Raw genomic sequence first — 27,617 nt, forward strand, 5'->3', positions numbered from 1 at the left:
AATTTCTTTGCTTTTCTCCTTTTGCCAACTGTGTGAATTTTTGATCGTTTCCCCACTTTGCTGTTGCTCTTTCCAGGTCCCAGCTTTAACTGGAGGTCTCAGTTCCAGCTTGCCACAATCTTGTCTCTTGTCAGCATTAAAACCCAAGTCCTTAGGTTATATTCTCCTCTCCCTTCAGTAACTGCATCAGCTGTTTTGCCTTCTACTCTCGTTTTCAATACCTTTGCATCTTTTGTGTCCCTTTCTTGGAAGCTCAGCTGTGCATTAAAGAAAAAAAAAAAACCACCACAACTTTATCCACCATTCCTGAATGTTTGTCTCATGTTATTTTAGCCTACATTAAGACAGAACTGATAGCTTTCATATACTCCCATCTCTTCCAAACATAACACCTTCCTATTCCTGTTTTCCTGGCAAAGCTCTACTCATCTTTAATGGCCCAGCTCCACCTTCAAGTTTTCTCCCACCTTGCCAAGAATAATTTAGAATAGCTGCTATCACATTGTATCATTTTTTTTTCCTTTCCTAACTGTAGTCTGAGATCTCTGAAGTAGAAACCAGATCTTGTTCATCTTTGTGTCCCCAGCTTCTCTGCCACAGTGCCTACCATAAAGTAGGCACTATATAAATATTTTATTGAACTGAAAATATCTTCCTGCAGGCATACTGGACCTAAAGTTTGAAGAACTTGGTTTAAAATCAGCATAGTAGGGCTTCCCTGGTGGCGCAGCGGTTGAGAGTCTGCCTGCCAATGCAGGGAACACGGGTTCGAGCCCTGGTCTGGGAAGATCCCACATGCCGCGTAGCAACAAAGCCCGTGAGCCACAACTACTGAGCCTGTGCTCCGCAACAAGAGAGGCCGCGACAGTGAGAGGCCCGCGCACCGCAATGAAGAGTGGCCCCCGCTCACCGCAAGTAGAGAGAGCCGGCGCACAGAAACGAAGACCCAACACAGTCATAAATAAATAAATAAATAAATAAAATTAAAAAAAAACAAAAACAAAAAATCAGCATACTATCACCCACTAACCAAACTCATATGATTATTTTTAGGATTATGATAATGCGAAAGCTCATGATACATGATAGGCAATCTAAGATGTTTGTGTTTTTTGAACAACTTCTGAGACTCAGTTTTCTCACTGTGGCAGACTGAATTTTTCAAAGGTGTATGCAACCATACCTCCCATTCCCCGTGCTCTTCTGCAGTGACCTCGCCACTGCTTCAAGAGGTAGAATCTATCTCACCACCCCCTCGTATCTAGGTGGTCCCTGTGACTACTTTGATCAACAGGATATAGTGGAAGTAATGTGTGCCAGTTCCGGTCAACATTCTCTCTTTTTTTTTTTTTTCTGGCCACACCGCTCGGCTTGCAGGATCTTAGCTCCCCTACCAGGGATTGAACCTGGGCCACCAGGGAAAGCGCTGGCAGCCCTAACCACTGGACTGCCATGGAATTCCCCCAGTCAACATTCTTAATTGGCCTAGTGACTTCTCCCTGCATCATGGAATTCAACCACCTGAGCAAAGCCCAAGGCATGGAGAGGTCACGTTTAGGTACGTTAGTTGATAGCCCCGACAGAGTTCCTAGGGAACAGCCAGCATTAACTTCTAGCCAGACTAGTTAATCATCTTTGACATCCAGCTCAGTTGTCTTTAAACTACTCCATTCCCAGCTGCCATCTGACTGCAACTACATGAGATATTTCCAACTGGGCTCACTCAACCAACCAAACTATGAGAAATAATAAATTGTTCTTTCAAGCCACTACGTTTTCAGGTGGTTAGTTACATAGTAATAGACAATCAGAACATTCATTTATGGAATGGGGATAATAATCCCTACTTTTACAGAAGTGTTCTGAAGTTCACTTTTTGATGTTGTGAAATCATCTTCAAAGCAGTTAAGCACTATACAAACATGTTATCTTTTCAATAAATAATAAAGTTAAAACTCTTTTACATTCAACAGAGGAAAGGTAATGCCTTGCTTCTCTTACAAATATTCCTAGTTCTCGGGTAGGGATGATGGGTCTGCATCTAACCTGCTCTGCACTGATTTGGGGCCTTCCTCTCAGGCATAAAACCTTCCCATAAAACTGGCCTCATGACAGTCTTGCTGCCCCCCGTTAACACTATTATCTTCCGGCTCTGTATTCAAACTCCCTAGCAACCTCTCTCTCATCTCCCACTCCAGCTATATGCATATAGTTCCTCTTCAGAACATGACCCTGTTCCTATAACTGACCCTAATCTCAATTCACTCATCCAAGGCTAACTCTAATTAGTCTATGCCTCTGGCTAAATGCTTCTTCAACAACTATTCTTCCTCATATGAAGTCTTGGGAAGTGCTACAGTATAGTGGTTAAGAACAGAGACTCTGAGTTTGATTCTTTACTAGCTGTTTGAATTTAGGCAAGTTAACCTATTTTGCTGTATTTTAATAATATGTAAAGTGCTTAGTACAGTACCTGGCATGTAATAAAGAGCTATGTGTTAGCAATTATTACTTTGTTATACCACTTGGTTGCATCTTTTGTCAGATTAACCGGGCCAACTAATTCAGATTGTATTTACAAAGCAATTGTTCAAATTTCAAAAGGCAATATACATACCTTGTCTGAATTTCTAAAGCATTTTCATTCATATTTCATAATTACTAATTTATTCAACAATACGGCAAATTGAGGAACTAAATGTAAGACCCTAGTCTTTTAGTCTTCCTGACTAGCTCTGACCAAATAACTATGTAAGACGTTTTAGAACTTAATTTTTCCATGCCCTATAGTAAGTCTTTTTAAAATCCAGCCACTCAGTAAGTTTAGTAGGGTCAATATCCCAATAATGTCAATGAACATCAAATGAGTATCTGATTCTTAGAACAATAACCTACTTGTTTCAATTTTTATCCATCTCCCTAACAATGAAGCACACCATATGTCTTAATGTACACAAGAGCATCTGGAAATATTTTGGTAATCTGAATATTCACTAAATGGAAAACTATTTTAAGAGATGAATACTACTATTAGTAATTTTGCCTTGACCTCAACTAGAGAAAAATCTAGATTGGGAAGACTGTTTCTCCATAGGCTAAAAGAGAAAACAGAACTAAAAGAGAAAACATCTGCTTAGACTCACTTATCGCAATCTTAAGATGTTAACTGGCAGTCTCTGTATTCAATAAAATGGGAAATACAGGAAATACTCAAGGTGTCTTAGCTCTTCAACCACAGCCTTTGTTGCTTTAGTAATATACATGCTTTCATCTGCTCAGTATTTTTTCTTATGGTCACTACACATGTTTATTTTTTCTTAAAATATAAAGCCCTAAAATGCAGGCACTCTCTTTCCAGAAAGGAAAAACTTGGTGTCCAATGGCCTCTAGAATCAGACCTGAAAAAGTTCTTAATTAGATTATGGGTTCAGGGGATTGGGGACAGAGTCACTAAAGAGGTTGAGACAGCAGATGAGGGTTGAAGCACTTTTAATCACAGAAGAGTAAACAATAGTATAAACCGTTAACAGCTCACCCAGTGGCTGTTGTCCTCCAGCCCTCAGCTCACCTGCTCCTCCCATCCCCCCCACTCCCTGCGTACCACTGAATAAAGAGCAGGGTATCTATCAGCAGCTGTCCATCACTACCAGGTGGCAGGAAGGGGACCTAGCTAGGGGCCACAGCAATCCTGGCCATCCATTCATGGTTGTCTGTTTTCTATATAACGTCGTGTGAAATATTCCATCTCCAAAGGAGGAACAGTACAGAAACCTGGAGCTGAACTTAGCTGCTCCATTCAGATGGCCAGAGCTTCGAGAGCCATGGGCAACAAGGGAGGGGGCTCTCTGGAGCCAGCATAATTCAAGATGCAGCCAAATCTGGGATTGAGGTGGGTTCAAAGGGGACCAGGCTTGTGCTCCAACCTAGGCAACGAAACTCACACATATTCACAAATGCATATGTACATGTGCACACATATGCACACACGCACGCGCACACACAGAGCAAATAACATTACTGAAAGAACCTGGAGGCTATTAAATACAAAATGGCAGAGTTTTTTTTAAAAAAGTGAAAATATTTGCTTCTTTGATTCTCCTCAGTGCCCTGCACACACCCTAGTCACAGGAGTGCAGATGCGGGGAGGCCCAGAGGAGTAGGTTGCCAGCAGCCCTACAAGTCCATCTACGCTGAAGTCCCCATACCAACCACCTTACTCTTCAGCCAGTAGCTGCCTCCCATGTGACCATTCACCCGACCGGCACCATTGCTGGAGCTGCGGCCACAGGGGCCTTTTGTGCTACTGGTCATATCTTCTTCTTCTGAGCTGCTCTCCACATCACTGCGATCATCCTTAGATACCTGGGTGGGATGGGGCCAAAGGTAGAAAAGGTAAGGACAGAACTTTTCTAGAATCATAAGACAGACAAAGCCCACAGAGCCCATGTTTGGGCATTGCTCCCAATCTGGCCTACTTTCTGGTGGCACCTGACTCAAAATACTATCTGGACCACAGAGACTGTTGTGAATATCCTTTGCCTGCGTTCTGGGTTTCTCTCGCATCATCTCTAATTCCGTTCTCAATGGAATAAGTAGCCATCTTGGTAGAGGAGTTTATCTTTCAGGACCAGCCTAAAAGAGCTGAAATCATTCACCCAGTTGTGGTTTAGGTTTGAAGGAAACTCCACAGACACCCTTTCTCCTCCTGTATCTCAAAAAAAGAAAAGGCCAACACAAACAATACATATGGCTATCATCATTGCTTCTATCTTCTGGTGGTGTGGCCACTGCAGTTTTGGTTATCCAGAGTTTTACTTTATCCCCAAAGCTGATCCACATCTGGGCTCTTCCTGGGCTCAACTATTGACACCCTATGACTAGGGTCATAGGGTGTTGATAGTTACTTCTCTTGAGCAACCCCAAGATACACAGTATGGTGAAAAGAAAAGTAGACTGGCAGTCAGCGAGTAAAAAATCCCAGTCCCAATCAGGCTACTCTCTATGAATCTTTACCTTTCAACCTCAGCTTTTTGTTCTATATTTTCAAATGAAGGATTTAGATTAGAGCAGTGTTTTTCAATCTAAACTATCCTGCATACCAAGCACAGTATTTCAGATTCTCTACCGTGGACCATAAAAGTAAAGAAGAGAAACCCAGTGAAACCTATATCAGACTTTTGCCCTCCTGAACTGAAGGATAAATGTGTTTTTGTTTTTTTAAAGTAACTAAGAGAAGGGGGTGAGAAGGAAACAAAACTACAATTGCTGTTGCCAAGGGGTGAGGTAATTGCTTTGGTTAGCTCTAAGATTCTATGGTTTATTATAGCTATCGACCTCTGAACCCAGATAATGAACTGATTATCTGATCTTTAGGAAATTTCCACCAGAGGGCAGTGTGTCTAGATTTGAGGGAAAGGGAGGCTCAAAAAGGAGGGGGGCAGTGGGTGGGTGGGAAGGAAAGGAAAAACAGAAAGGGGAAAAAAAATGAGTAGACTCTAATCTTGCCTCAATTTAGGAAAAAGAACCTGGCAACCTGAGCTCCATTCAACAATGGCCCAATCTGAGCTCCATATAAAATGGCAGAGTTTTTTAAAGAAGTGAAAATATTTGCTTCTTTGATTCTCCTCAGTGCCCTGCACACACCCTAGTCACAGGAGCGCAGATGCGGGGAGGCCCAGAGGAGTAGGCTGCCAGCAGCCCTAAAAGTCCATCTACGCTGAAGTCCCCATACCAACCACCTTACTCTTCAGCCAGTAGCTGCCTCCCATGTGACCATTCACCCGACCGGGACCGTGGCTGGAGTCAGGAGAGATACATGCTCTGCTACAACCCAGGGAAACAGAAAGGAAAGCAGGAAGGAAGAGAAACACATTCAGACAGACATGCTTCACTGAACACCAGAAGCACAGATACACTTACATGCAAGAGATGAAACTGTCCAGCTCCCACCAGGCATAGAAAAAAGGAAGGAGTTGAGAAAAGAGTGGAGAGTACAGAGTATGGGTCTAATCCTTCCTGGATAGGTCACCTGGTCAGGAAAGAGCAGGGGAGAAGAGAGATGTCCAGTAGCTACAGCAAGATGCACAGGCACACCGAGCAAGTTCTGAAACCAATTGCAGCCATAAAGAATAGCGACACAAGGGATCATATATTCCTGGGAAACATTCCATCCCTTTGTCCTAGAGTCAGTGAATCCTCTACCAGAGCCCCTCCCCTTGGGATTGTGTATTACCGAAGGCTGAATCCCCAGCCTGCAGGCTAATCAGTCTGACTGCTTCAGAATTTGCAAAATTCAGTTATGAGTTTTATCACTGAATGATCTTTCTTTGTGCTTTTGGGCTCTTGGCATAAGATGGGTATTTGAAACCCTAAAGACCTATCTCACTTAAGACCCCTGCCTCATACAACAGTAAGGTGAGATCGGTACTTAGTCCCTTACATAAACCATATCTTGAACATCATAGTGTGGCCATCTTGGGGTGGCTTGCAACTTACCAAACTACTCCTAGGCAATCTAACATCTCTGCTTTTATACAGTTTATATCTTGGAGCTCTGCATATGATTTCCTTTGAAAAAAGGTTCCCATGCTAAAAACAAAAATATGAAATCCACAAAGTAGGTAGGTAAGGGGTGGGAAATGGTTGAGGTCATCTCCAAACCTAATCCTGTTTATTATTTTACAATGGTCATTCCTAAGGGACAGGAAGAAGGCAGATCCTTCCTCTGACATCTAAGTCATGTCTTAGATGGCTAAACACTCATACTTAAAGAAAAGATGGAAACTTTGGAGCCCTAGGCTCTTTGCTGGGTAATACCTACTTTCCCACCCAGCCCCAAAGAAAGAAGCCATCTTTCATCCTCACCTTTCCTCGGATCAAGGCTTTGAAAGCAATTCGTGCAATTAGGTAGGACCAGATGATATGCAGAACCTGTAGGATCAGGAGAAGGCCATTGAAGAGCCACCAGGAGGGATAGGGCCCGATCATCTCCCAACTCTCAAAGAGGGTCGTGTTCAGAATCCTGTAAGAGGGAGGCCAATTGTCAGATTCCAGAGTCAAAGCCAGACAGATAGGGATGAAGCTGAATTCCCTGGAAAGCAGAACCTTGTGTTTTCTCCCCATACCTTCTATCAGTTGAAGTTCCAGAGATATTCATCCACAGTGAGAAAAGAATAAAGAAAGGGGCCCATGGAGTTTTCTATCTTTAGGGATAAGGAAAGATATAGAAATCTTAGCAACTGATAGAATAAGTCATATTATTAATCACTTCAAATATACAGAGTTTCACAAATTTGGGACACCAATTTTAATCATAATCCTAGGAATTACTCAGATCCTCAGGCACATATAGGAGAGCTGGTAGCTGATTCCCTCGGCCTAAGGAGAATCTCCAACCCACAGAGTCAATGACTTTGTATCATAACGTAGTGAGTGTAGAAGTGAGAGTGGTGTATGTGTGTGCTGGTCAGGGTGGGAGACAGGGTATAGAGCAAGAAAACAAGCAAGAGCCTGAGAATTTTGTAATCAGTACAAAAGAAGGCAAAGGAATTACTTAGGCATAAAATGAAGACTGCTCCTCCTCCTCAGAGATGAGTCAGGCGAGCCACAGCTAAGTGAGTTGGATGCTCTCAGTCTAGATCACACCTCACTAGAAATATTGTGCAAGGGAAATGAGGTCCTTTGCGAGTCCATAAAGGGTCAGGTCAAGGAAGAAGCAGAGCAATATTTAGGGTTAGGGAACCTTGGTGGTCTGTTCCCTCAACTGGTGAAAGGTATCACCAGTTTATGGCTATGTATCTACCATAGCTCCACAGCCCTAACACTTACCAGAATGGATAGATTCCTAGACGAGTCACCACAAAAATAGCACTGAAGATCACAAAAAGGGTGTCACAGAGACGCTGATACTTGGCATAATTGGCCAGCTTGGCTGCCTGGAGAAAGGAATGTAAGAATTGAGCTGGGGAGAAAGCCAGTTCTCAGGAGGAAAAGTAAAGAAAGAGGAATAGTGAGGAAAGTGGGGTTGGGGTCTTACCTCCAGCAAGAAGTCGGAGGCATCATGTAGACACATGACCAGAGTTCCCACTCGAACCATGTTGTTGATGTAGGAGAAGGTAATGAGCCCAATGGTGGCCAAGTGATGCACAAACATGATCAGGAAGTCCTAGGAAGGAATGGAAATAAAACAGGCAGGTAAAGGCAAGGCCATAGAGCTGCCGGCCAACTCAATGTCCTGCATTGTTCTCAGAGGGTCTTATCCCACCCCTTAGAAGTTCCATTTTGCTTAAATTCTCCCTCAGGGAGCTGCCTAACGTTTGACCCAAAACTCTCTACGTCAATGACTGACCCATAATCTACGTTAATATAGCTCAAAACACAGAAAAGAACAATTTTCTTTGGTAGTTGCAGAACATGTAGAGCTTGGATGCTGAGCTGACACTTGGAAATAATTTCCCAGGTGGTAGTCAGGCCTTACATACAAGCCTTAGATATTTCATATATCCTTGAAAGTCTAAGACTCTTCTGCTTTGATGAAGGAAATTTCAACCAAAGGGACCTAACAGAAAGGGGAAGTTTGTGAAGGGGGCAAAGCTAAACTATTCCAAAACATTTCATAGACATGCTAAACAATCCATCTTACTACAAGCACTTCCTGCTTTCAGATTTAAAGCTCAAACTTCCTCTTCGGTTCAAATGCCAAGGATAGCCCTGGAGAAATCTCTAAATACCTGAGTTATCAGACATATCTAATAAATACTTCCCAGCCCAGTGAGGGAGAGAGGGTGGGAGAGGGCAGGTAAATTTGCATCAGAGAAGCAAGGATATAAAGTCTGTGCTCTCCACAGAGACAGATACAATGGTATATTTTAGCTCTTGAGTTGGGGATGAGTTTACAAATACACATTCTAGAATGCTTTAAAACCAACATATGTATTACAAACCTTTTTATATGTGTCATGTATTAAAATAAAATTTTAGTAAGGAGACCTGTGTCTACTAATCATAGGAGGGTGAAAGGCATCTGAATTGTGTATCAAGCTTCTAGGTTACACAACAACTAATAACCCAGATCAATTTCAATCCATTCCCACAAAGGCTAACCCTGATTTTCCTTACCAAAGATAACCACGAGTTAGTGACAGATTAGGGTTAGAGCTGCTGGAACTGCATTATGTCAGGTGGACTCCAATAAAAGGTGAAGATTCTGCCCTTTCTGTCTGCTTATAAAAAACTTAAGTCATTTCCAACTTTGCCACTCTGTGGGCAAGTCAACTCACTTCTCTGAATCTTCGTTTCCTAAACAGTAAGAAAAGGGTAAACTAAATCATCTAAAACCCCTTCCAACTGACATTCTTCAAGTAAGTGGGGTCACCAAGAAGGGAGAACAGAGCGGGAACAAGGGTCCCTAATGCCAAACAAAAGCCAGATCTAGCTTTTCTGGAATCAAGGCTTTTCCTGGATCAGGCCTTACTATCCCTACGTTCTGAGCTTAGGAACTAAGCTCAGACTAAGTTTCCTGAGCTTTGTATATGTAAGAACCTTGGAGAAAATGAGGAAAAGGGTATGCTTCTTAGACGGTTAACTGCTTTCATCCTGGGCTCCCCTGAATGCCTCAAATATACTTCATCATTAGTCAGGTCTCACTTCCGAGAACATTATAAAGAGCTAAAAGTCCCATTAAACCTACTTCCTCCCTCTTTTGTGGTCCCAATCAGGGCAGAGAATCTATCACAATGACAATAATGATAGCTGCTGGAAAGGAGGATGCAATAAGTCAGGGAGTTGAGGGAGCCAATGTCCTTACCTTTCTTTTAATGTCTGTAAACTGAGAAAACATAAGAGACCAATAGAAAGCCAATTCCATGATATAATAGTAATAAAGCCCATTTGTGAGAGGCTGGAAGAGAGAAAGTAGTAGTTAGAATACCAGCTAGTCAAAGACTCATTCCACCTCCCCAAATTTCTCTCTCTCAGAGGACCCACACCCCAAATTATTAAATAACCTTCCTCTCCATCATCTTCCAAGATCTGCAATAGCTAACAGACTTTGGATTGGTGCAGAGACTTAAACCTCTTCCCTTCCACATACACATCTTCAGCTCTCATCTTTCAGAGATCAGATAAGGTTAACACATACTATAGCACAATCAAATCAGTGGGTCTAGAATTCTGGGCAATTAGTGCTTTTCAGGGGATTAAATACACTGAGGCCTTTCTTTCTTCTACTCTGTTAGCAGCCCCCTGACATTTTTCTACTATGGACTAGAACCACAGTAGAAAATCTTGAGGGATTCAAAAGGGACACATGAACCAGAAAGCACCTCATTAAGTGCCAGGAAGCTGTTTTTCTTTCCAGCCCAACTAGGGTGAATATAGGAACCTGGAACAAACAGATCACTGGATTTCACTGCTTATGGGGACCCCCAAAATAGATACCTGAATATATGACTCAAAGAGACTCAGTCCCTAATCCCTCAAGAATCCCAAGGGAATGTGCAATCTTCCCTTGGGACTGGCAATGTACTCTCCCCAACCCCATCTTACACACACACATAAGACCCCTGTCTTGAAAGGGCTCAGATCCTACCTGATAAGGGTAACTGTGCCAGCATTGTCGGGTGTCCCAGAACCAAGGCGACTAAGAGAAAACAGATAATCTAAGTCAGCCCTTAGAATTCTCCCCTGGCTCATCTATATAATCCCTTTCTCTCTATGCTTGGGGCAAAAGAGTTGGGAAAGAAAAAGGAATCCCTCTTGACAGAATTTAGGGTAACTAAATGGCTAGACTTTTCTAGCCAAGAAAAGTGTTATTTAGTTTCTTGTTATAACAAGAAAGTGTTATTACAAAGAGAGAAACCATGCTTTGAGGTATGTAAGAGCAATGAGAGCTCTAGGATAGTTTCTGGAAACATGACAACCTGGAATATATAGGAAACTGGGAGGCAGGAAGACAATGATTTCATTTAATAACTGAGAGCGAGATCTCCATGCCAAAGATTCACAAGTCAAAAGTAATAATCTCTAATGGAGTTTCAATTAAGTCCATTTCATCTAAGTTGTTGAATTTATTACTATTAAATTGTTCATAATTTTATCTTATTATTCTTTCAATGTCTACAGGATATGTAGGGATAGCTTTTTTTTTTTTTTTTTAAGTTTTGGCCACACCCCACAGCATGTGGGGACCTTAGTTCCCCAACCAGGATAGAACCTGCACTCCCTGCATTGGAAGGCAGAGTCTTAACATTGGACAAACAGGAAAATCCCCGTGATAGCCTCTTTTTCTCCCTGATACTGATAATTTGTTTTCTTGTTTTTTTCTAAGGGTTTATCAATTTTAATTAAACCTTTCAAAGAACCAACTTTTGGCTTTATTAATTTTCTCCATTATTTGTCTAATGCCTATTTCATCGATTTTTGCTTTTTCTTTTTCCTTTCCTTTAACTTACTTTGGGTTTACTTTGCTCTTCTTTTTCTGGATCTTAAAGTGAACACTTAGATCATTGACTTTAAAGCTTTCTTTTCTAATATAAACATTTAAAGTTATAAATTTCCTCTTAAGTATGCTTTAGCTGCATGCCACACATTTTGGTATGTTGTATTTTCAGCATCATTCAATTCAAAATATTTTCTAATTTCCCTATGATTTCTTATTTGATCTTCGGGTTATTTAGAAGAGTTGTTTAACTTCCAAATATTTCTCTAGATATCTTTTTATTATTAATTTGACTTCTATTTTAGTTCCATTATGGTCAGAGAACATATTTTGTAAGATTTCAGTATTTTAAAATTTGCTGAGATTAATTTTATGGCCTAACATATGGTTATCTTAGCTGGTACACTTGAAAATAATACATATTCTTCAGCTGTTGGTGTAGTGTCCTATAAATGTCAATTAGGCCAAACTGGTTGATTGTGTTGTTTAAATCTTCTACATCTTCAGTGATTTTTGTCTAGTGATTTAGTCAATTACAAAGAGTATTAAAATCTCCAAATATGACTGTATATTTGTCTATTCTCCTCCTTTTCCCTTCTTTCTGCCTCTTTATGTTTCATGTATTTTGAAGCCTCAGTTATTGCATTTAGAGGAAAATAGTGTGGTACAGTGAAAAAATAAAGGACTCATGAATCAAAAAGCCTGAAATTCTTCTTTGACTCTGACAATTAACTGAAAAGCAGGAATAATACCTGTTTTACCCACTGTAATGAGCTACTAACTTGATTTCTGTAATGTCTCCTCCTTAAAAGAACAGGACTTTTGTCAAGTGCTTTGTAAACCATCACGTACTATGCTGATTTAATTAATTTTTTAATTATTAGCATTATTTATGGGAGAAACAGTAGAGTCACGAGGTTACTGATGTCAGGTCCCAGACGGAAGACAATCTATTTAGCTTATCACAAGAAAAAAAAAAAATCACAAGAAAAAAAAAAAGGGAGTAAGGGACAAAATCTAAAGGTATTTAACTCTTATCTCCAGGGATGCAGGTATGATTAGAACCCAACAGAGAACCAGAGAAAGTTCAGACTCACCGACCAGAGAAATCTAACTCCATAGCAGAATATACATAAATAAAAAGTGAATCTCCACCTGGATGGGCAAGAAGTAGAAGTTAGATAAATATTCTCAAAAGAAAGTCTGTGAAGTAAAGAAGTCAAGAGAGCAGATTTGGGGATAAGACAGTTACTGGTAAGAAATTAAGTTCCCATAATAGGGACAAATACTGTTACCGAAAAAGCCAAAGAGATAAAAATCTTCCAGCCTCTGTTTAAAATAGACTTCCACAAGTGTATACTGTCTTTAGTAAACTTTTCTTCCATATTAGACTCCCTGATGATAGTGCCTATTATTATTTTTTGCATGACAATGAGAAATACAGCGCTCGGTGTCCAGAGGATAATCAGCAAAAACCCAGTGAAATGGATTATAGTATGTCCAGAAAAGGGATGCTTCCCACTAAAATGTCAATTTAGAGCAAGCTGGTACTATCTCTACCCAGGTGTACAAGGGTATGCACATCTACCTATGTAAGTGCCAGTATAGGAATTCATTCCCAATTTATTTGGGAAAGGGGAACAAAATGGAACTACATCTAGCTTAGGGGCAAGCATGTCCAAGAAACTAAGAGTGATCAGGCTTCCAGTTCTCTTCCCAGCCTATAATAGAGTTAGCCCTCCACATCTATTGACTGTTATCCTAACAAGAGAAGTGATTTCCAAAAAGAAAACCTTAGTCCAGTCATACTCCACCCTTCTCCTCACTCCCCACCTCCTTCTGCACACCTACATGCTTTCACAGAATTTAGTGAGCGTTGGGGGCTTGTCCTGATTCCTCCGATGGCGAAACCAGCATTGGATTTTTCGGACATCCCAGTCCAGTTGCTTTGACAGGCCCTCCAGCCTTTTCTCATCAGGATACTGCAGATGTATGACCAGAGTCAGAACATCCCTTTTTCTTCAAACCTCTCATTAAAGCCCTTTGACTAGCTGAGTGGCAAAGCGACGATAACTATAGTGACTTTCTTTCCAGGTTTCATCCCCAAAGTCATTTTTAGCATGAAGTACTATTTTACACATCAAGGACCTTTACCATATTCATCTATACACATCCTTGTTTGGGCTTCTCCCTCCAGCCCAAGCTAAGTAAAAAGAGATATTAAAACCCAACCACAAAGGCTATCAGTACCATCTCCATCTGATTATGTAACTAGGTAATGACAAGAGCTGCAACAGGGAAAAACAAAATCAAAATATGATGTATGTCTCGGGGAGAAAGAAGGAGGGGTGGTGGTGGCTGCTAGGCCTAAAACTCAAATGTATGTAAACTTGACTTATTTAAGGGATCCTGGCCCAAAGGTATTTCCCTGAGTGGATAAAGTTTTCCTTATAGCTCTGTGGACTACCCAAATGTGAAAGATCATCCCACCCTATCCCTACCCTTGGAAATACTTGCTCTTTTATCCTCCCCTGCCCTATGGGATAAACCCCCACACGAATCTTCCTCTGTTTCTTTGCCCACTTACCTTGGTAACAGATATGAACACCTTTTCAAGGATGGCATTAGGTTGGGCCTGATAAGGACCACTGTCCTGGATGCCAACATGGAGTGCACAGGGTTTGGCAATAAACCTGTAATGGAGAAAATCCAAAAGCCAATTCTAAAAATGGTTTGCTAAGCATGAAGCAAAGATCCTGATTAGGGAACTGATAAGAGGAAAAAGGGGAAACACTTGGCTCCGAGCCAGGACTTTTTGATTTAGTCCTGGATTCTGCCATTGACTCACTTGAGAAGTGACCTGTTTAAGAAATATTGGAACATAAGCTCTCTTTCCATTTTTCCCTGGCTTCCCTTATCACATCTTGAGCTTTAGAGTCAGAGAGACCTAGATCAAATCACTAGTCTACCATTTACTGCCTGTATGAACTTGGGCAACTTATTTAATCTTGCTAAAGCTCAGTTTTTTCATCTATAAGATTAAGATTCTTGCTACTCAACATAAGGCCAACAGATAAAAAGCATTACTGGTTTTTCCTAGAAGCTTTTTAGAAATACAGAATCTTTTTTTTTTTTTTTTTTTTTTTTTTTTTTTATATATGTGTTAACATATGGTATTTGTTTTCCTCTTTCTGACTTACTTCATTCTGTATGACAGATAGTAGGGCCATTCACCTCACTACAAATATCTCAATTTCATTTCATTTTATGCCTGAGTAATATTCCATTGTATATATGTGCCAAAAATTTTTTTTTTTTTTTTTTTTTTTTTTGTGATATGTGGGCCTCTCACTGTCGTGGCCCCTCCCGTCGCCGGACGCGCAAGCTCAGCGCCCATGGCCCACGGGCCCAGCCGCTCCGCGGCACGCGGGATCCTCCCAGACCAGGGCACGAACCCGTGTCCCCTGCACCGGCAGGCGGACTCTCAACCACTGCGCCACCAGGGAAGCCCCAGAAATACAGAATCTTGAACCCCATTTCAGACCAGCAAAATCAGAATCTGCACTAACAAGATTCCCAGGGGATTCATATTCCCATTAAAATGTTAGAAGCGGGTCTACTTTACATGAATCTTGCAGGTACAATGATATTACATATATGAAGACCGTGACACAAGGAAAGTACTTAATAAATGGTAATTTTCCTTATATCAGATGGTCAAGAAGATCTTAATTGGAGGGAAAGATAGAACTGAGACTGAGCTCTTCCTGAACACAAAGGTCATGGTCACCTTCCTGCCTAATCAAAAGACTATATGGAAATACTTTGAACTTTCAGAAGCTCTGAAGAAAGAAACTGGGAAACTACGAAGAGTGGTAAGAAGGAAATTACCTATTAGTACTCAATTCTAGTCCCAGATCTACCACTAATAAGTCACATAAACTTGGTCAAGTCACTTAATTCTTGGGTTTTGGTTTTGTCATCTAAAAGAAGGGGTTATATGAGATGATGTATAAGATTTTTTTTCTTGGGCTTCCCTGGTGCCGCAGTGGTTAAGAATCCACCTGCCAACGCAGGGGACACGGGTTCGATCCCTGGTCTGGGGAGATCCCACATGCTGCAGAGCAACTAAGCCCATGCGCTGCAACTACTGAGCCTGAGCTCTAAAGCCCATGAGCCACAACTACTGAGCCCACGCGCCACAGCTACTGAAGCCCACGTGCCACAGCTACTGAAGCCCACGTGCCTAGAGCCCATGCTCCGCAACAAGAGAAGCCACCACAATGAGAAGCCTGCACACCGCAATAAAGAATAGTCCCTGCTCGCCACAACTAAAGAAAGCCCGCACGCAGCAACGAAGACCCAACGCAGCCAAAAAAAAAAAAATTAAATAAATAAATAAATTTTAAAAATATTTTTTCTCTTTCTAAGATTCCATAGTGATATCATTGATTATAACTAACATAACTTTTACATCTTTGAAAATTGAGGAATTATTCCTTGGTTCTGCAAGAAAGATCTCTCTGTTCTACACAACCATAGATTTTTATGAGCCTCAGCTCTAGGAAGAGCTTTATGTAGTCACTTTCAGCATAAGTCAAAACCAGTTCTAGCTCTCTTAGCATCTTAGGGAGTCTCATGATGAAATTATAACTGGGAGGTGTAAGATGGAATGCTCTTGACCTATTTTCTTGATCTGCATTCAAATCCAGAATTTATCTCTAAGGGAGGGACTAAAAACAAGAAACTTTGTTTACTGTCTTCCTCTATGAAAACTTCTTTTACCTTTATCACCAAAGTTCCTGAGCCATGGGGGAAACATTGATTCAGATAAAGTAAGCCACATCTGCAACCCATTCTTTTCTCTCTTTTGCACCGGTGGTATAAAAGTTTCATTCAAATGCCAGTGCTAACAGATACTTTAATTTATACTTCCTGGTATATAATTCTGTGTACAAATATTTTAAACCCCCATTCATGTTTAAACTCCTTGTGAACACAGAGAATACTGTTTTTGTATTTATCAAGGTTCTGTACTCAGTAGTTGCTCAGCAATTGACAAGGAACAGGTCTAGTGAATTCCACCCTTGTTCTGTTGGAGCTCAGTTTGGACCCCGCATTGATCAGCATCCAGAAGAGTAATTAAGGCAGCCATTCTTGGGACTTCCCTGGTAGTCCAGTGGTCAGGACTCCGCGCTTCCACTGCAGCGGGTGCAGTTTCGACCCCTGGTCCGGGAACTACGATCCCACATATGCCGTTCTGTAGCACGGCCAGAAAAAAAAGAGAAAAAAAAGGTAGCCATTCTTTGCTGTTGAGTTGGTGCCGTATCAGAGATAAAAGCACTGAATCCTCTCTCCCTGTCTCCTCCCACCTACGTTAATTGAATGAAGAGGTAGATCCAAGAACAAAAAACTGCCTTTCCAATTCCTACTCTTACTCCCTGATCCAGGCCTCTTCCTCAATGCCATCAGGTGATTAAGGGCCCTGGGGTTAGAAAGATTTTACCAGCTAAGAGACTTTGTGAAAGCTACTCACCTACAGAATGAGGATAATAATATCTGCTTCACAGGTTTATTTTAAAGATGAGATGACATAATGCATGCCTAACCCAGTACCTGACACTTTGTAAACATTCATTAAAAGGCAGCTATTATTATTTTCACTAGGAACAGATAGTTCAGTGTGGGTACTCCCTGACGGGACCTCCAGCAAAGTGAGAAGAGCAAGAAACCCTCTTTCACACAACAGGGATGGGTTTGTACCCTGATCACTTGGGTGACCTTGAAGCAGACTTAATATCCTAGAGTTGTCATAAGCTCACATCCTGCCCTCATTAGTTCAGAGTTCAATGAAAGACATAAAGCTACTGGCATCAAGTCAGTGACAGCTGTAAGACTCTAAGAAAATTTGTTTATTTGACAAATATTTATTGGGCACTGATTTTGCGCTATAGCATGAAGCACAAAACCAAATATAAGGACTTACGATTGGAAAAGAATTTTTAAAAAAATATTTATTTATTTAATCACTTATTTGGCTGCACCAGGTCTTAGCTGCAGCATGAAGGATCTTCATAGTGGCATGTTTAGTTGCAGCACACGGGCTTAGTTGCGGCATGCGAACTCGTAGTTGCCGCGTGCCCGTGGGATCTAGTTCACTGACCGGGATTGAACCCAGGCCCCCTGCATTGGGAGTGCAGATTCCTACCCACTTGACCACCAGGGAAGTCTAAAGAATTTTTTCTGTGATTAAAAAATTCATATCAGGGGACTTCCCTGGCAGCCCAGTGGTTAAGACTCCATGCTTCCACTGCAGGGGGCGCAGGTTGGATCCCTGGCTGGGGAACTAAGATTCCCCCATGCCATGCGGCACAACCAAAAAAAAAAAAAATCAAATCAGAACTTTGAGAAAGTTCACACCTAGTCATATGTTCATTCTACATCATTCACCTGACATTTAGTATAACTTATAAAATAGGTTGGCCAAACTCCAAAGAGCCTAGCATTAGCATTCATCCTTTCTGTTAAATCAGCTCTCCTCATAGCAGGCCTGGAGACCTCTGAGACCCTTTTCAGGAGCTCTGCAAGGTCAAAATTATTCTCATAATTCTATAGTTTCATAATAATTCTTTTCTCTCATTCTCTCATGAGTGTACAGTGGAATTTTCCACAGCTTACATGACATATAGCAACAGATCGAATGCAGAACTGATATGAGACTACAGCTACCAGATATTAAAGAGGCTCACAAAAATGTAAAATAATGCTATCCTCACAATTTTTTTTGTTTTGGAAAAGTAATTTTTCATAAAATGTTAGTTATATTATCAATACAATCAATGTATTGTTATTTATAAATGAATAAATACAATTTAAAAAATTTTCTATGTTAATTTCTAAAACAGTACATATTGGTAGATATTATCCATATAAGCAATAACTCTCTGGGGTCCTCGATAACTTTTAATAGTGTAAAAATTCCTGACATCATAGTTTGAAAACTGCTCTGCTGGATGACATTGTCAAACTTATCTTGTGATTTTCTGTCCTCTCCAGTATCAATGTTACCCAAGTTTTAAAATAATTTGTAAGACCAGACTACCCTTTGCCTGCATATCTGAATAAGCAGGCATCTAGCGGTCTATAATGGTAAACTACTCCTTTCCACTTGCCACTCCAGGAACATAAGTCTAGTGACCCAACCTGATTGTACTGTATCTGTCCTGCTCTAGAGAGACCATTTCATTCTGCCCCTTTCCTGTCCTCCAGATACATGGCAGCAGCTGACCTAAGCCTGGGTTAATTAAGATGAAATTACTCACTGCTTTGCTTTTTCATACCAGAGACAAGAGCTATATCAACAATTCTATCTTTGTGACCCATTGTAACATCATTGACGGATGTGAACTATACACAAATATATTCAAAAGTCTAGACCGAGCTTCTCAACTAGTGTGTCATGGAAAGTAACACAGATGGGCTATACTTATGTTGAGATACTGCTCTTAGCTCTCAGGGTGGTCCACGGGGTGGGTGGTAGCCAGACACCCTTGTCTGTAGCCTTTGGCCTCATGTACCCCACTGTGCATGCACATATTATTTTCTATGTGTGCAGCAACATGATTGGGTTGGGAAGCACTGGCTTAGATCAATTTCTGGAAAAACATAAAAATGTCAAAATTGATATATGAAAAATAACCATCAAAGAAACTGAAATAGAAAACAAGATGAAGAAGGGGAAAATACAATAAAAAGAGAAAGGTCTTATCCAGACTGATGAAGATGGTATATCATTACGTGAAGAGTATTGAGTAACTAAATATTTTGAACCTGAATACTCCCTCCACCACCCTCCACAGAGAGACAGACACACACACACACACACACACACACACACACACACACACACAGCTGAGATATTTAGAAGCAAATGCAGAATCCCATAGAAAACATTCAGAAAGTCCATTCCCTTTACAATTGAATTTTTTTTTTTTGGCCGAGCCACTCGTCTTGCAGGATCTTAGTTCCCCAACCAGGGACTGAATCTGATCCCTCGGCACTGAAAGTGCAGAGTCGTAACCACTGGACTGCCAGGGAATTCCCTACAACTGAATTCTTAATAAACCAATCACATTAAAAAATGTAAGTGGGTTTCCCTGGTGGTGCAGCGGTTGAGAGTCCGTCTGCCGATGCAGGGGACACGGGTTCGTGCCCCGGTCCGGGAAGATCCCACATGCCGCGGAGCGGCTGGGCCCGTGAGCCATGGCCGCTGAGCCTGCGTCCTCCGCAACGGGGGTGGCCACAACAGTGAGAGGCCTGAGTACCGCAAACAAACAAACAAACAAAAAATGTAAGTTAACTTCTAAGAGTTGAAAGAGAAGGAGAAAGTAAAAAGGACACTCGGGGACGGAGTCAAGATGGCAAACTAGGAGTATGCGGAATTCCCGTCTCCTCACAACTAGGGCACCTACCAGGCACCAGAGGGGGACCACAGACACCTAAAGGGAAGGGAGGAAGCCCCAGTGACCCGGTAGTGTTGGGGGGGAGTGAAGGGGGAGGAGAAGTGGAGGCCGGACGGGACTGGCGCCCCTGAAGGGTGGCTGGGGGAGGGGAAAACGGGGAAATTGGGGGACCATTGGGAGGGCAGAGGATCAAAAGAGAGTGTGGCCAGGTTTCCCCTGCCCACCTCCTGAGATCCCGGGCCTGATCCTCTGCCCACCTAGGCCCCCTCGAGCCCAGCGGGTCCTGAGGGAGTGGGAGGGAGGGGAGGGGGAGCAAAAGTAAAGTCCAGACCTCCAGGACCAGCACCCCAAGGGGTGGCTGGGGGAGGGGAGGAGTTCCTACACCCAGCGGGATCCACCCACGGTTAGGGGTCCAGTGGCGATTGGGGAGACCCTGGGGGAGACGGTGGGGGAGGGGCACAAAGGAACGGAGCCATTGCTTACCGTGTCCACTTAGGCACCAGGAAGCCTGTTGGGCTCCTGGGCCTAATCCTCTGCCCTCGGAGCCCCCCTTCTGCTGTGCAGAGCCCAAGCCCCGCCCCTACACCCGCACCCAGGGCCCCGACTCTACACTCGGAGACCCCCTCCAATGAGCTGGGCCTAAACCCCACCCACACATTCTCACTCAGCGAGCGCCCTACCTCCAAACTACAGAACTCCTCACTCCCGAGGCCCTCCTTTGGACACGCTGACTCTCCTCTTCCCCACAGGTCCTAAGCAGAGGCCACGCCCCATGCTTAAACATCACCCACCTAGGCCCTACCCCATGCTCAAACGTCACCCCCCACCCGCCTAGGCCCCACCCCACCATAAACACCGCCCCTGCCTAAGTGCCACCCCAGCCTAAACTCCGCCCCCATGGCCAAGACTTTTTTTTTCTTTTCTTTTTTCCTCTTTTAGATTGGGGTTCTGTTTTACATTGTTGATTCACTGCTGTTGATTCTTTCATAGTTTTATTTTTCCTAATAAATCTTTTATTTTTCTAACTTTATTTTATTCTTTATACTTTGTTATTGTTCTCTCCTTTTGGCTTGTCCCCTCACCCACCCTTTTTTTTTCTTTTTTTCTGTTGTGGTTTTATTTTACCTTGTTGCAGTTGTTTCAATTATAGTTTTATTTTTCCTAATATAATTTTTATCTTTCTAATTCTATTTTGTTTTTTCTCTTTCATATTGTGCTGCTCCTTTTTTTCTTTCTTTCTTTCTTCCTTTTTTTTTTTAAACCATGCCACAAAGCTTGCGGGATCTTGGTTCCCAGGCCGGAGGTCAGGCCCGAGCTCCTGTGGTGGGAGCTCCAAGTACAAACCGCTGGACTAACAGAGAACCTCAGACCCCAGGGAATATCAGTTGCAGTGAGGCCTCCCAGAGGTTCTCAACTCAGCACCAAGACCCATCTCTATCCAACTGCCTGCAAATTCCAGTACTGGATGTCTCAGGCCAAACAACCAGTAAGACAGAAATACAGCACCATCCATCAAAAAAAAAAAAAAAAAAAAAAATACAGACAAAGGAGCAAGGTAAAAACCTACAAGACCAAATAAATGAAGATGAAATGGGCAACCTACCTGAAAAAGAATTCAGAGTAATGATAGTAAAGATGATCCAAAATCTTGGAAACAGAATGGAGAAAATACAAGAAACATTCAACAAGGATCTAGAAGAATTAAAGAGCTAACAAACAATGGTGAACAACACAATAAATGAAATTAAAAATACTCTAGAAGGAATCAACAACCGAGTAACTGAGGCAGAAGAACAGATAAGTGAGCTGGAAGATAAAATGGTGGAAATAACTGCCAGGGAGCAGAATAAAGAAAAAAGAATAGAAAGAATTGAGGACAGTCTCAGAGACCTCTGGGACAATATTACACACAACATTCGAATTATAGGAGTCCCAGAAGAAGAAGAGAAAAAGAAATGATCTGAGAAAATATTTTAAGAGATTATAGTCGAAAACTTCCCTAACATGGAAAGGAAATAGTCAACCAAGTCCAGGAAGCACAGAGAATACCATACAGGATAAATCCAAAGAGAAACATGCAGAGAAACATATTAATCAAACTATCAAAAATTAAATACAAAGAAAAAATATTAAAAGCAGCAAGGGAAAAGCAACAAATAACACACAAGGGAATCCCCATAAGGTTAACAGCTGATCCTTCAGCAGAAACTCTGCAAGCCAGAAGGGAGTGGCAGGACATATTTAAAGTGATGAAAGGGAAAAACCTACAACCAGGATTACTCAACCCAGCAAGGATCTCATTCAGATTCGATGGAGAAATTTAAACCTTTACAGATAAGCAAAAGTTAAGAGAATTCAGCACCACCAAACCAGCTTTACAACAAATGCTAAAGGAACTTCTCTAGGCAGGAAACACAAGAGGAGGAAAAGACCTACAAAAACAAACCCAAAACAATTAAGAAAATGTAATAGGAACATACATATCGATAATTACCTTAAATGTAAATGGATTAAATGCTCCAACCAAGACACAGACTGACTGAATGGATACAAAAACAAGACCCACACATATGCTGTCTACAAGAGACCCACTTCAGAAGTAGGGACACATACAGACTGAAAGTGAGAGGATGGAAAAAGATATTCCATGCAAATGGAAATCAAAAGAAAGCTGGAGTACCAATTCTCATATCAGACAAAATAGACTTTAAAATAAAGACTATTAGAAGAGACAATGAAGGACACTACATAATGATCAAGGGATCAATCCAAGAAGAAGATATAACAATTGTAAATATGTATGCACCCAACCTAGGAGCACCTCAATGCATAAGGCAAATGCAAACAGCCAAAAAAGGGGAAATCGACAGTAACACAATCATAGTAGGGGACTTTAACACCCCACTTTCACCAATGGACAGATCATCCAAAATGAAAATAAATAAGGAAACACAAGCTTTAAATGACACATTAAATAAGATGGACTTAATTGATATTTATAGGACATTCCATCCAAAAACAACAGAATACACTTTCTTCTCAAGTGCTCATGGAACATTCTCCAGGATAGACCATACCGTGGGTCACAAATCAAGCCTTGGTAAATTCAAGAAAATTGAAATCGTATCAAGTACCTTTTCCGACCACAGTGCTATGAGACTGTATAACAATTACAGGAAAAAAAAACTGTAAAAAATACAAACACACGGAGGCTAAACAATACGCTACTAAATAACCAAGAGATCACTGAAGAAATCAAAGAGGAAATCTAAAAATACCGAGACACAAATGACAATGAAAGCACAACGATCCAAAACATATGGGATGCAGCAAAAGCATATCTAAGAGGGAAGTTTATAGCAATACAATCCTACCTCAAGAAACAAGAAAAACCTCAAATAAACAACCTAACCTCACACCTAAATCAATTAGAGAAAGAAGAACTAAAAAACACAAAGTTAACAGAAGGAAAGAAATCATAAAGATCAGATCAGAAATAAATGAAAAAGAAATGAAGGAAACAATAGCAAAGATCAGTAAAACTAAAAGCTGGTTCTTTGAGAAGATAAACAAAATTGATAAACCATTAGCCAGACTCATCAAGTAAAAAAGGGAGAACACTCCAATCAACAGAATTAGAAATGAAAAAGAAGTAACAACTGACAGTGCAGAAATACAAAGGATCAGGAGAGATTACTACAAGCAAATATATGCCAATAAAATGGACAAGCTGGAAGAAATGGACAAATTCTTAGAAAAGCACAGCCTTCCAAGACTGAACCAGGTAGAAATAGAAAATATAAACAGACCAATCACAAGCACTGAAATTGAGACTGTGATTAAAAATCTTCCAACAAATGAAAGCCCAGGACCAGATGGATTCACAGTTAAATTCTATCAAACATTTAGAGAAGAGCTAACACCTATCCTTCTCAAACTCTTCCAAAATAGAGCAGAGGGAGGAACACTCCCAAACTCATTCTACGAGGCCACCATCACCTTGATACCAAAACCAGACAAAGATGTCACAAAAAAAGAAAACTACTACAGGCCAATATCACTGATGAACATAGATGCAAAAATCCTCAACAAAATACTAGCAAACAGAATCCAACAGCACATTAAAAGGATCATACACCATGATCAAGTGGGCTTTATCCCAGGAATGCAAGGATTCTTCAATATATGCAAATCAATCAATGTGATAAACCATACGATCATCTCAATAGATGCAGAAAAAGCTTCTGATAAAATTCAACACCCATTTATGATAAACTCTCCAGAAAGTGGGCATAGAGGGAACCTACCTCAACATAATAAAGGCCATATATGACAAACCCACAGCCAACATTGTTCTCAATGGTTTAAAACTGAAACCATTTCTTCTAAGTGGGCAACAAGGTTGCCCACTCTCACCACTATTATTCAAAATAGTTTTGGAAGTCTTAGCCACAGCAATCAGAGAAGAAAAGGAAATAAAAGGAATCCAAATCGGAAAAGAAGAAGTAAAGCTGTCACTGTTTGCAGATGACATGATACTATACATAGAGAATCCTAAAGATGCTACCAGAAAACTACTAGAGCTAATCAATGAATTTGGTAAAGTAGCAGGATACAAAATTAATGCACAGAAATCTCTGGCATTCCTATACACTAATGATGAAAAATCTGAAAGACAAATTAAAGAAACACTCCCATTTACCAATGCAACAAAAAGAATAAAATACCGAGAATAAACCTACCTAAGAGACAAAAGACCCATATGCAGGAAACTATAAGACACTGATGAAAGAAATTAAAGATGATACAAACAGGTGGAGAGATATACCATGTTCTTGGATTAGAAGAATCAACATTGTGAAAATGCCTATGCTACCCAAAGCAATCTACAGATTCAGTGCAATCCCTATCAAAATACCAATGGCATTTTTCACAGAACTAGAACAAAAAATTTCACAATTTGTATGGAAACACAAAAGACCCTGAATAGCCAAAGCAATCTTGAGAAAGGAAAACAGAGCTGGAGGAATCAGGCTCCCTGACTTTAGACTACACTACAAAGCTACAGTAATCAAGGCAGTATGGTACTGGCACAAAAACAGAAATATGAATCAATGGAACAGGATAGAAAGCCCAGAGATGAACCCATGCATGTAAGGTCACCTTATCTTTGATAAAGGAGGCAAGAGAATACAATGGAGAAAAGCCAGCCTCTTCAATAAGTGGTTCTGGGAAAACTAGACAGCTACATGTAAAAGAATGAAATTAGAACACTCCCTAACACCGTATACAAAAATAAACTCAAAATGGATTAATGACCTAAATGTAAGGCCAGATACTATAAAACTCTTAGAGGAAAACATAGGCAGAACACTCTATGACATAAATCACAGCAAGTTCCTTTTTGACCCACCTCCTAGAGAAATGGAAATAAAAACAAAAATACACAAATGGGACCTAATGAAACTTAAAAGCTTTTGCACAGCAAAGAAAACCATAAAAAAGACGAAAAGACAACCCTCAGGATGGGAGAAAATATTTGCAAATGAAGCAACTGACAAAGGATTAATCTCCAAAATATACAAGTAGCTCATGCAGCTCAATATCAAAAAAACAAACAACCCAATCCAAAAATGGGCAGAAGACCTAAATAGATATTTCTCTAAAGAACAAACAACCCAATCCAAAAATGGACAGAAGACCTAAATAGACATTGCTCCAAAGAAGATATACAGATTGGCAACAAACACACGAAAAGACGCTCAACATCACTAATCATTAGAGAAATGCAAATCAAAACTACAGTGAGGGGGGCTTCCCTGGTGGCGCAGTGGTTGAGAGTCCACTTGCTGATGCAGGGGACACGGGTTCGTGCCCCAGTCCGGGAAGATCCCACATGCCGCGGAGCGTCTGGGCCCGTGAGCCATGGCCGCTGAGCCTGCGCGTCCAGAGCCTGTGCTCTGCATAGGGAGAGGCCACAAGAGTGAGAGGCCCGCGTACTGCAAAAAGAAAAAAAAAAAACTACAGTGAGGTATCACCTCACACCAGTCAGAATGGCCATCATCAAAAAAATCTACAAACAGGGCTTCCCTGGTGGCGTGGTGGTTGGGAGTCCGCCTGCCGATGCAGGGGACATGGGTTCGTGCCCCAGTCCGGGAGGATCCCACATGCTGCTGAGCGGCTAGGCCCGTGAGCCATGGCTGCTGGGTCTGTGCGTCCGGAGCCTGTGCTCTGCAACGGGAGAGGCCACGGCAGTGAGGCCCGCGTACCACAAAAAAAAAAAAAAAATCTATAAACAATAAGTGCTGGAGAGGGTGCGTAGTAAAGGGAATCCTCTTGCACTGTTGGTGGGAATGTAAATTGATACAGCCACTATGGAGAACAGTGTGGAGGTTCCTTAAACTACTAAAAGTAGAACTACGATATGACCCAGCAATGGGTCATACACCCTGAGAAAACCATAATTCAAAAAGAGTCATGTACCACAATGTTCACTGCAGCACTATTTACAATAGCCAGGACATGGAAGCAACCTAAGTGTCCATTGACAGATGAATGGACAAAGATGGGGCATATATATACAATGGAATATTACTCAGCCATAAAAAGAGACGAAACTGAGTTATTTGTAGTGAGGTGGATGGACCTAGAGTCTGTCATACAGAGTGAAGTAAGTCAGAAAGAGAAAAACAAATACTGTATGCTAACACATATATATGGAATGTAAAATAATAATGGTTCTGAGGAACCTATGGGCAGGACAGGAATAAAGACATGGACATAGGGAATGGACTTGAGGACATGGGGAGGGGGAAGGATAAGTTGGGACAAAGTGAGAGAGTAGCACTGACATATATACACGACCAAATGTAAAATAGATAGCTAGTGGGAGTAGCTGCATAGCACAGGGAGATCAGCTCCGTGCTTTGCGACCACCTAGAGTGGTGGGATAAGGAGGGTGGGAGGGAGACGCAAGAGGGAGGGGATATAGCGATATACGTATGTATATAGCTGATTCACTTTGTTATACGGCAGAAACTAACACAACACTGTAAAGCTGTTATACTCCAATAAAGACGTTAAAAAATAAATAAGTTTTTAAAAGTTAAAAAAAAAGGACACTCAGGCAGAGGGAACAGCATGTACTAAATCAAAGAGATAAGAAAGGGCTTAGAGAAGTATGCAGTGTACAAATCCGGAATGGAGGTGGTGATAATGACAGGGGGAAAAACTATACAAGTAGTTAGGGGCCAGGTCACAGGTACCTTGCATGTTATGCTAAGCTTGAACTTTATCCTGTAGTTAATGGAGAGTCACTGAAAGGCTTTAGGCTATTGTAAAAAAAATCCATGCTATAAGTAATAAAGCACTGAACTAAGGCTATAGAAATGGAAAGGCAAGGTTAGATTCAATTGATGGTGAGAAAGTGAAACCGATAGAACTTGGTGACTGGATAGATGTAGGAGGCAAAAGAAAAGGAAAAATCAAGGGTGCCTTCTATGTTTCCGGAATGGGAAACTAAGTTGATTATGGAGCCTCAACCAAGTAGAGAATAAGATAAGAAAAGCAAATTTGGGAGTGAAAGATGAGTTGTGTGTATGCTGAATTTGAAGTACCCATGTAACATTGAAATGCAACAGTCTAGTAGGCAAATAAGCTTGGAAAAAGGGCTTAAGATACATACACACAGACACAGACACAAAGATATGAGAAAGAAA

General features: G+C 41.3%; 1 protein-coding gene across 2 annotated transcripts in view; it reads right to left on the reverse strand.

The window, feature by feature from the left end:
• Nucleotides 1-3,472: 3,472 nt before the first annotated feature.
• CERS5 (ceramide synthase 5) overlaps nucleotides 3,473-27,617 on the reverse strand; it is a 35,737-nt gene continuing 11,592 nt past the window's right edge. Inside the window, exons 2-11 of one of the 2 annotated variants that reach the window (XM_007452290.1) lie at nucleotides 14,025-14,130; nucleotides 13,289-13,419; nucleotides 12,535-12,592; nucleotides 10,589-10,639; nucleotides 9,806-9,898; nucleotides 8,036-8,164; nucleotides 7,828-7,934; nucleotides 6,865-7,021; nucleotides 5,920-6,028; nucleotides 3,473-4,362 (exon numbers count right to left, since the gene is read on the reverse strand). In XM_007452290.1, coding sequence (XP_007452352.1) covers nucleotides 4,355-4,362; nucleotides 5,920-6,028; nucleotides 6,865-7,021; nucleotides 7,828-7,934; nucleotides 8,036-8,164; nucleotides 9,806-9,898; nucleotides 10,589-10,639; nucleotides 12,535-12,592; nucleotides 13,289-13,419; nucleotides 14,025-14,130 — 949 coding nt within the window. In that variant the 3' untranslated portion in view covers nucleotides 3,473-4,354. The remainder of the gene's footprint in view (nucleotides 4,363-5,919; nucleotides 6,029-6,864; nucleotides 7,022-7,827; nucleotides 7,935-8,035; nucleotides 8,165-9,805; nucleotides 9,899-10,588; nucleotides 10,640-12,534; nucleotides 12,593-13,288; nucleotides 13,420-14,024; nucleotides 14,131-27,617) is intronic. The other variant, XM_007452289.1, reaches the window with a different exon arrangement.

Source organism: Lipotes vexillifer, unplaced genomic scaffold (assembly GCF_000442215.2).
Source record: "Lipotes vexillifer unplaced genomic scaffold, Lipotes_vexillifer_v1.1 scaffold422, whole genome shotgun sequence".
In the NCBI taxonomy this organism is placed as follows: Eukaryota; Metazoa; Chordata; class Mammalia; order Artiodactyla; family Lipotidae; genus Lipotes; species Lipotes vexillifer.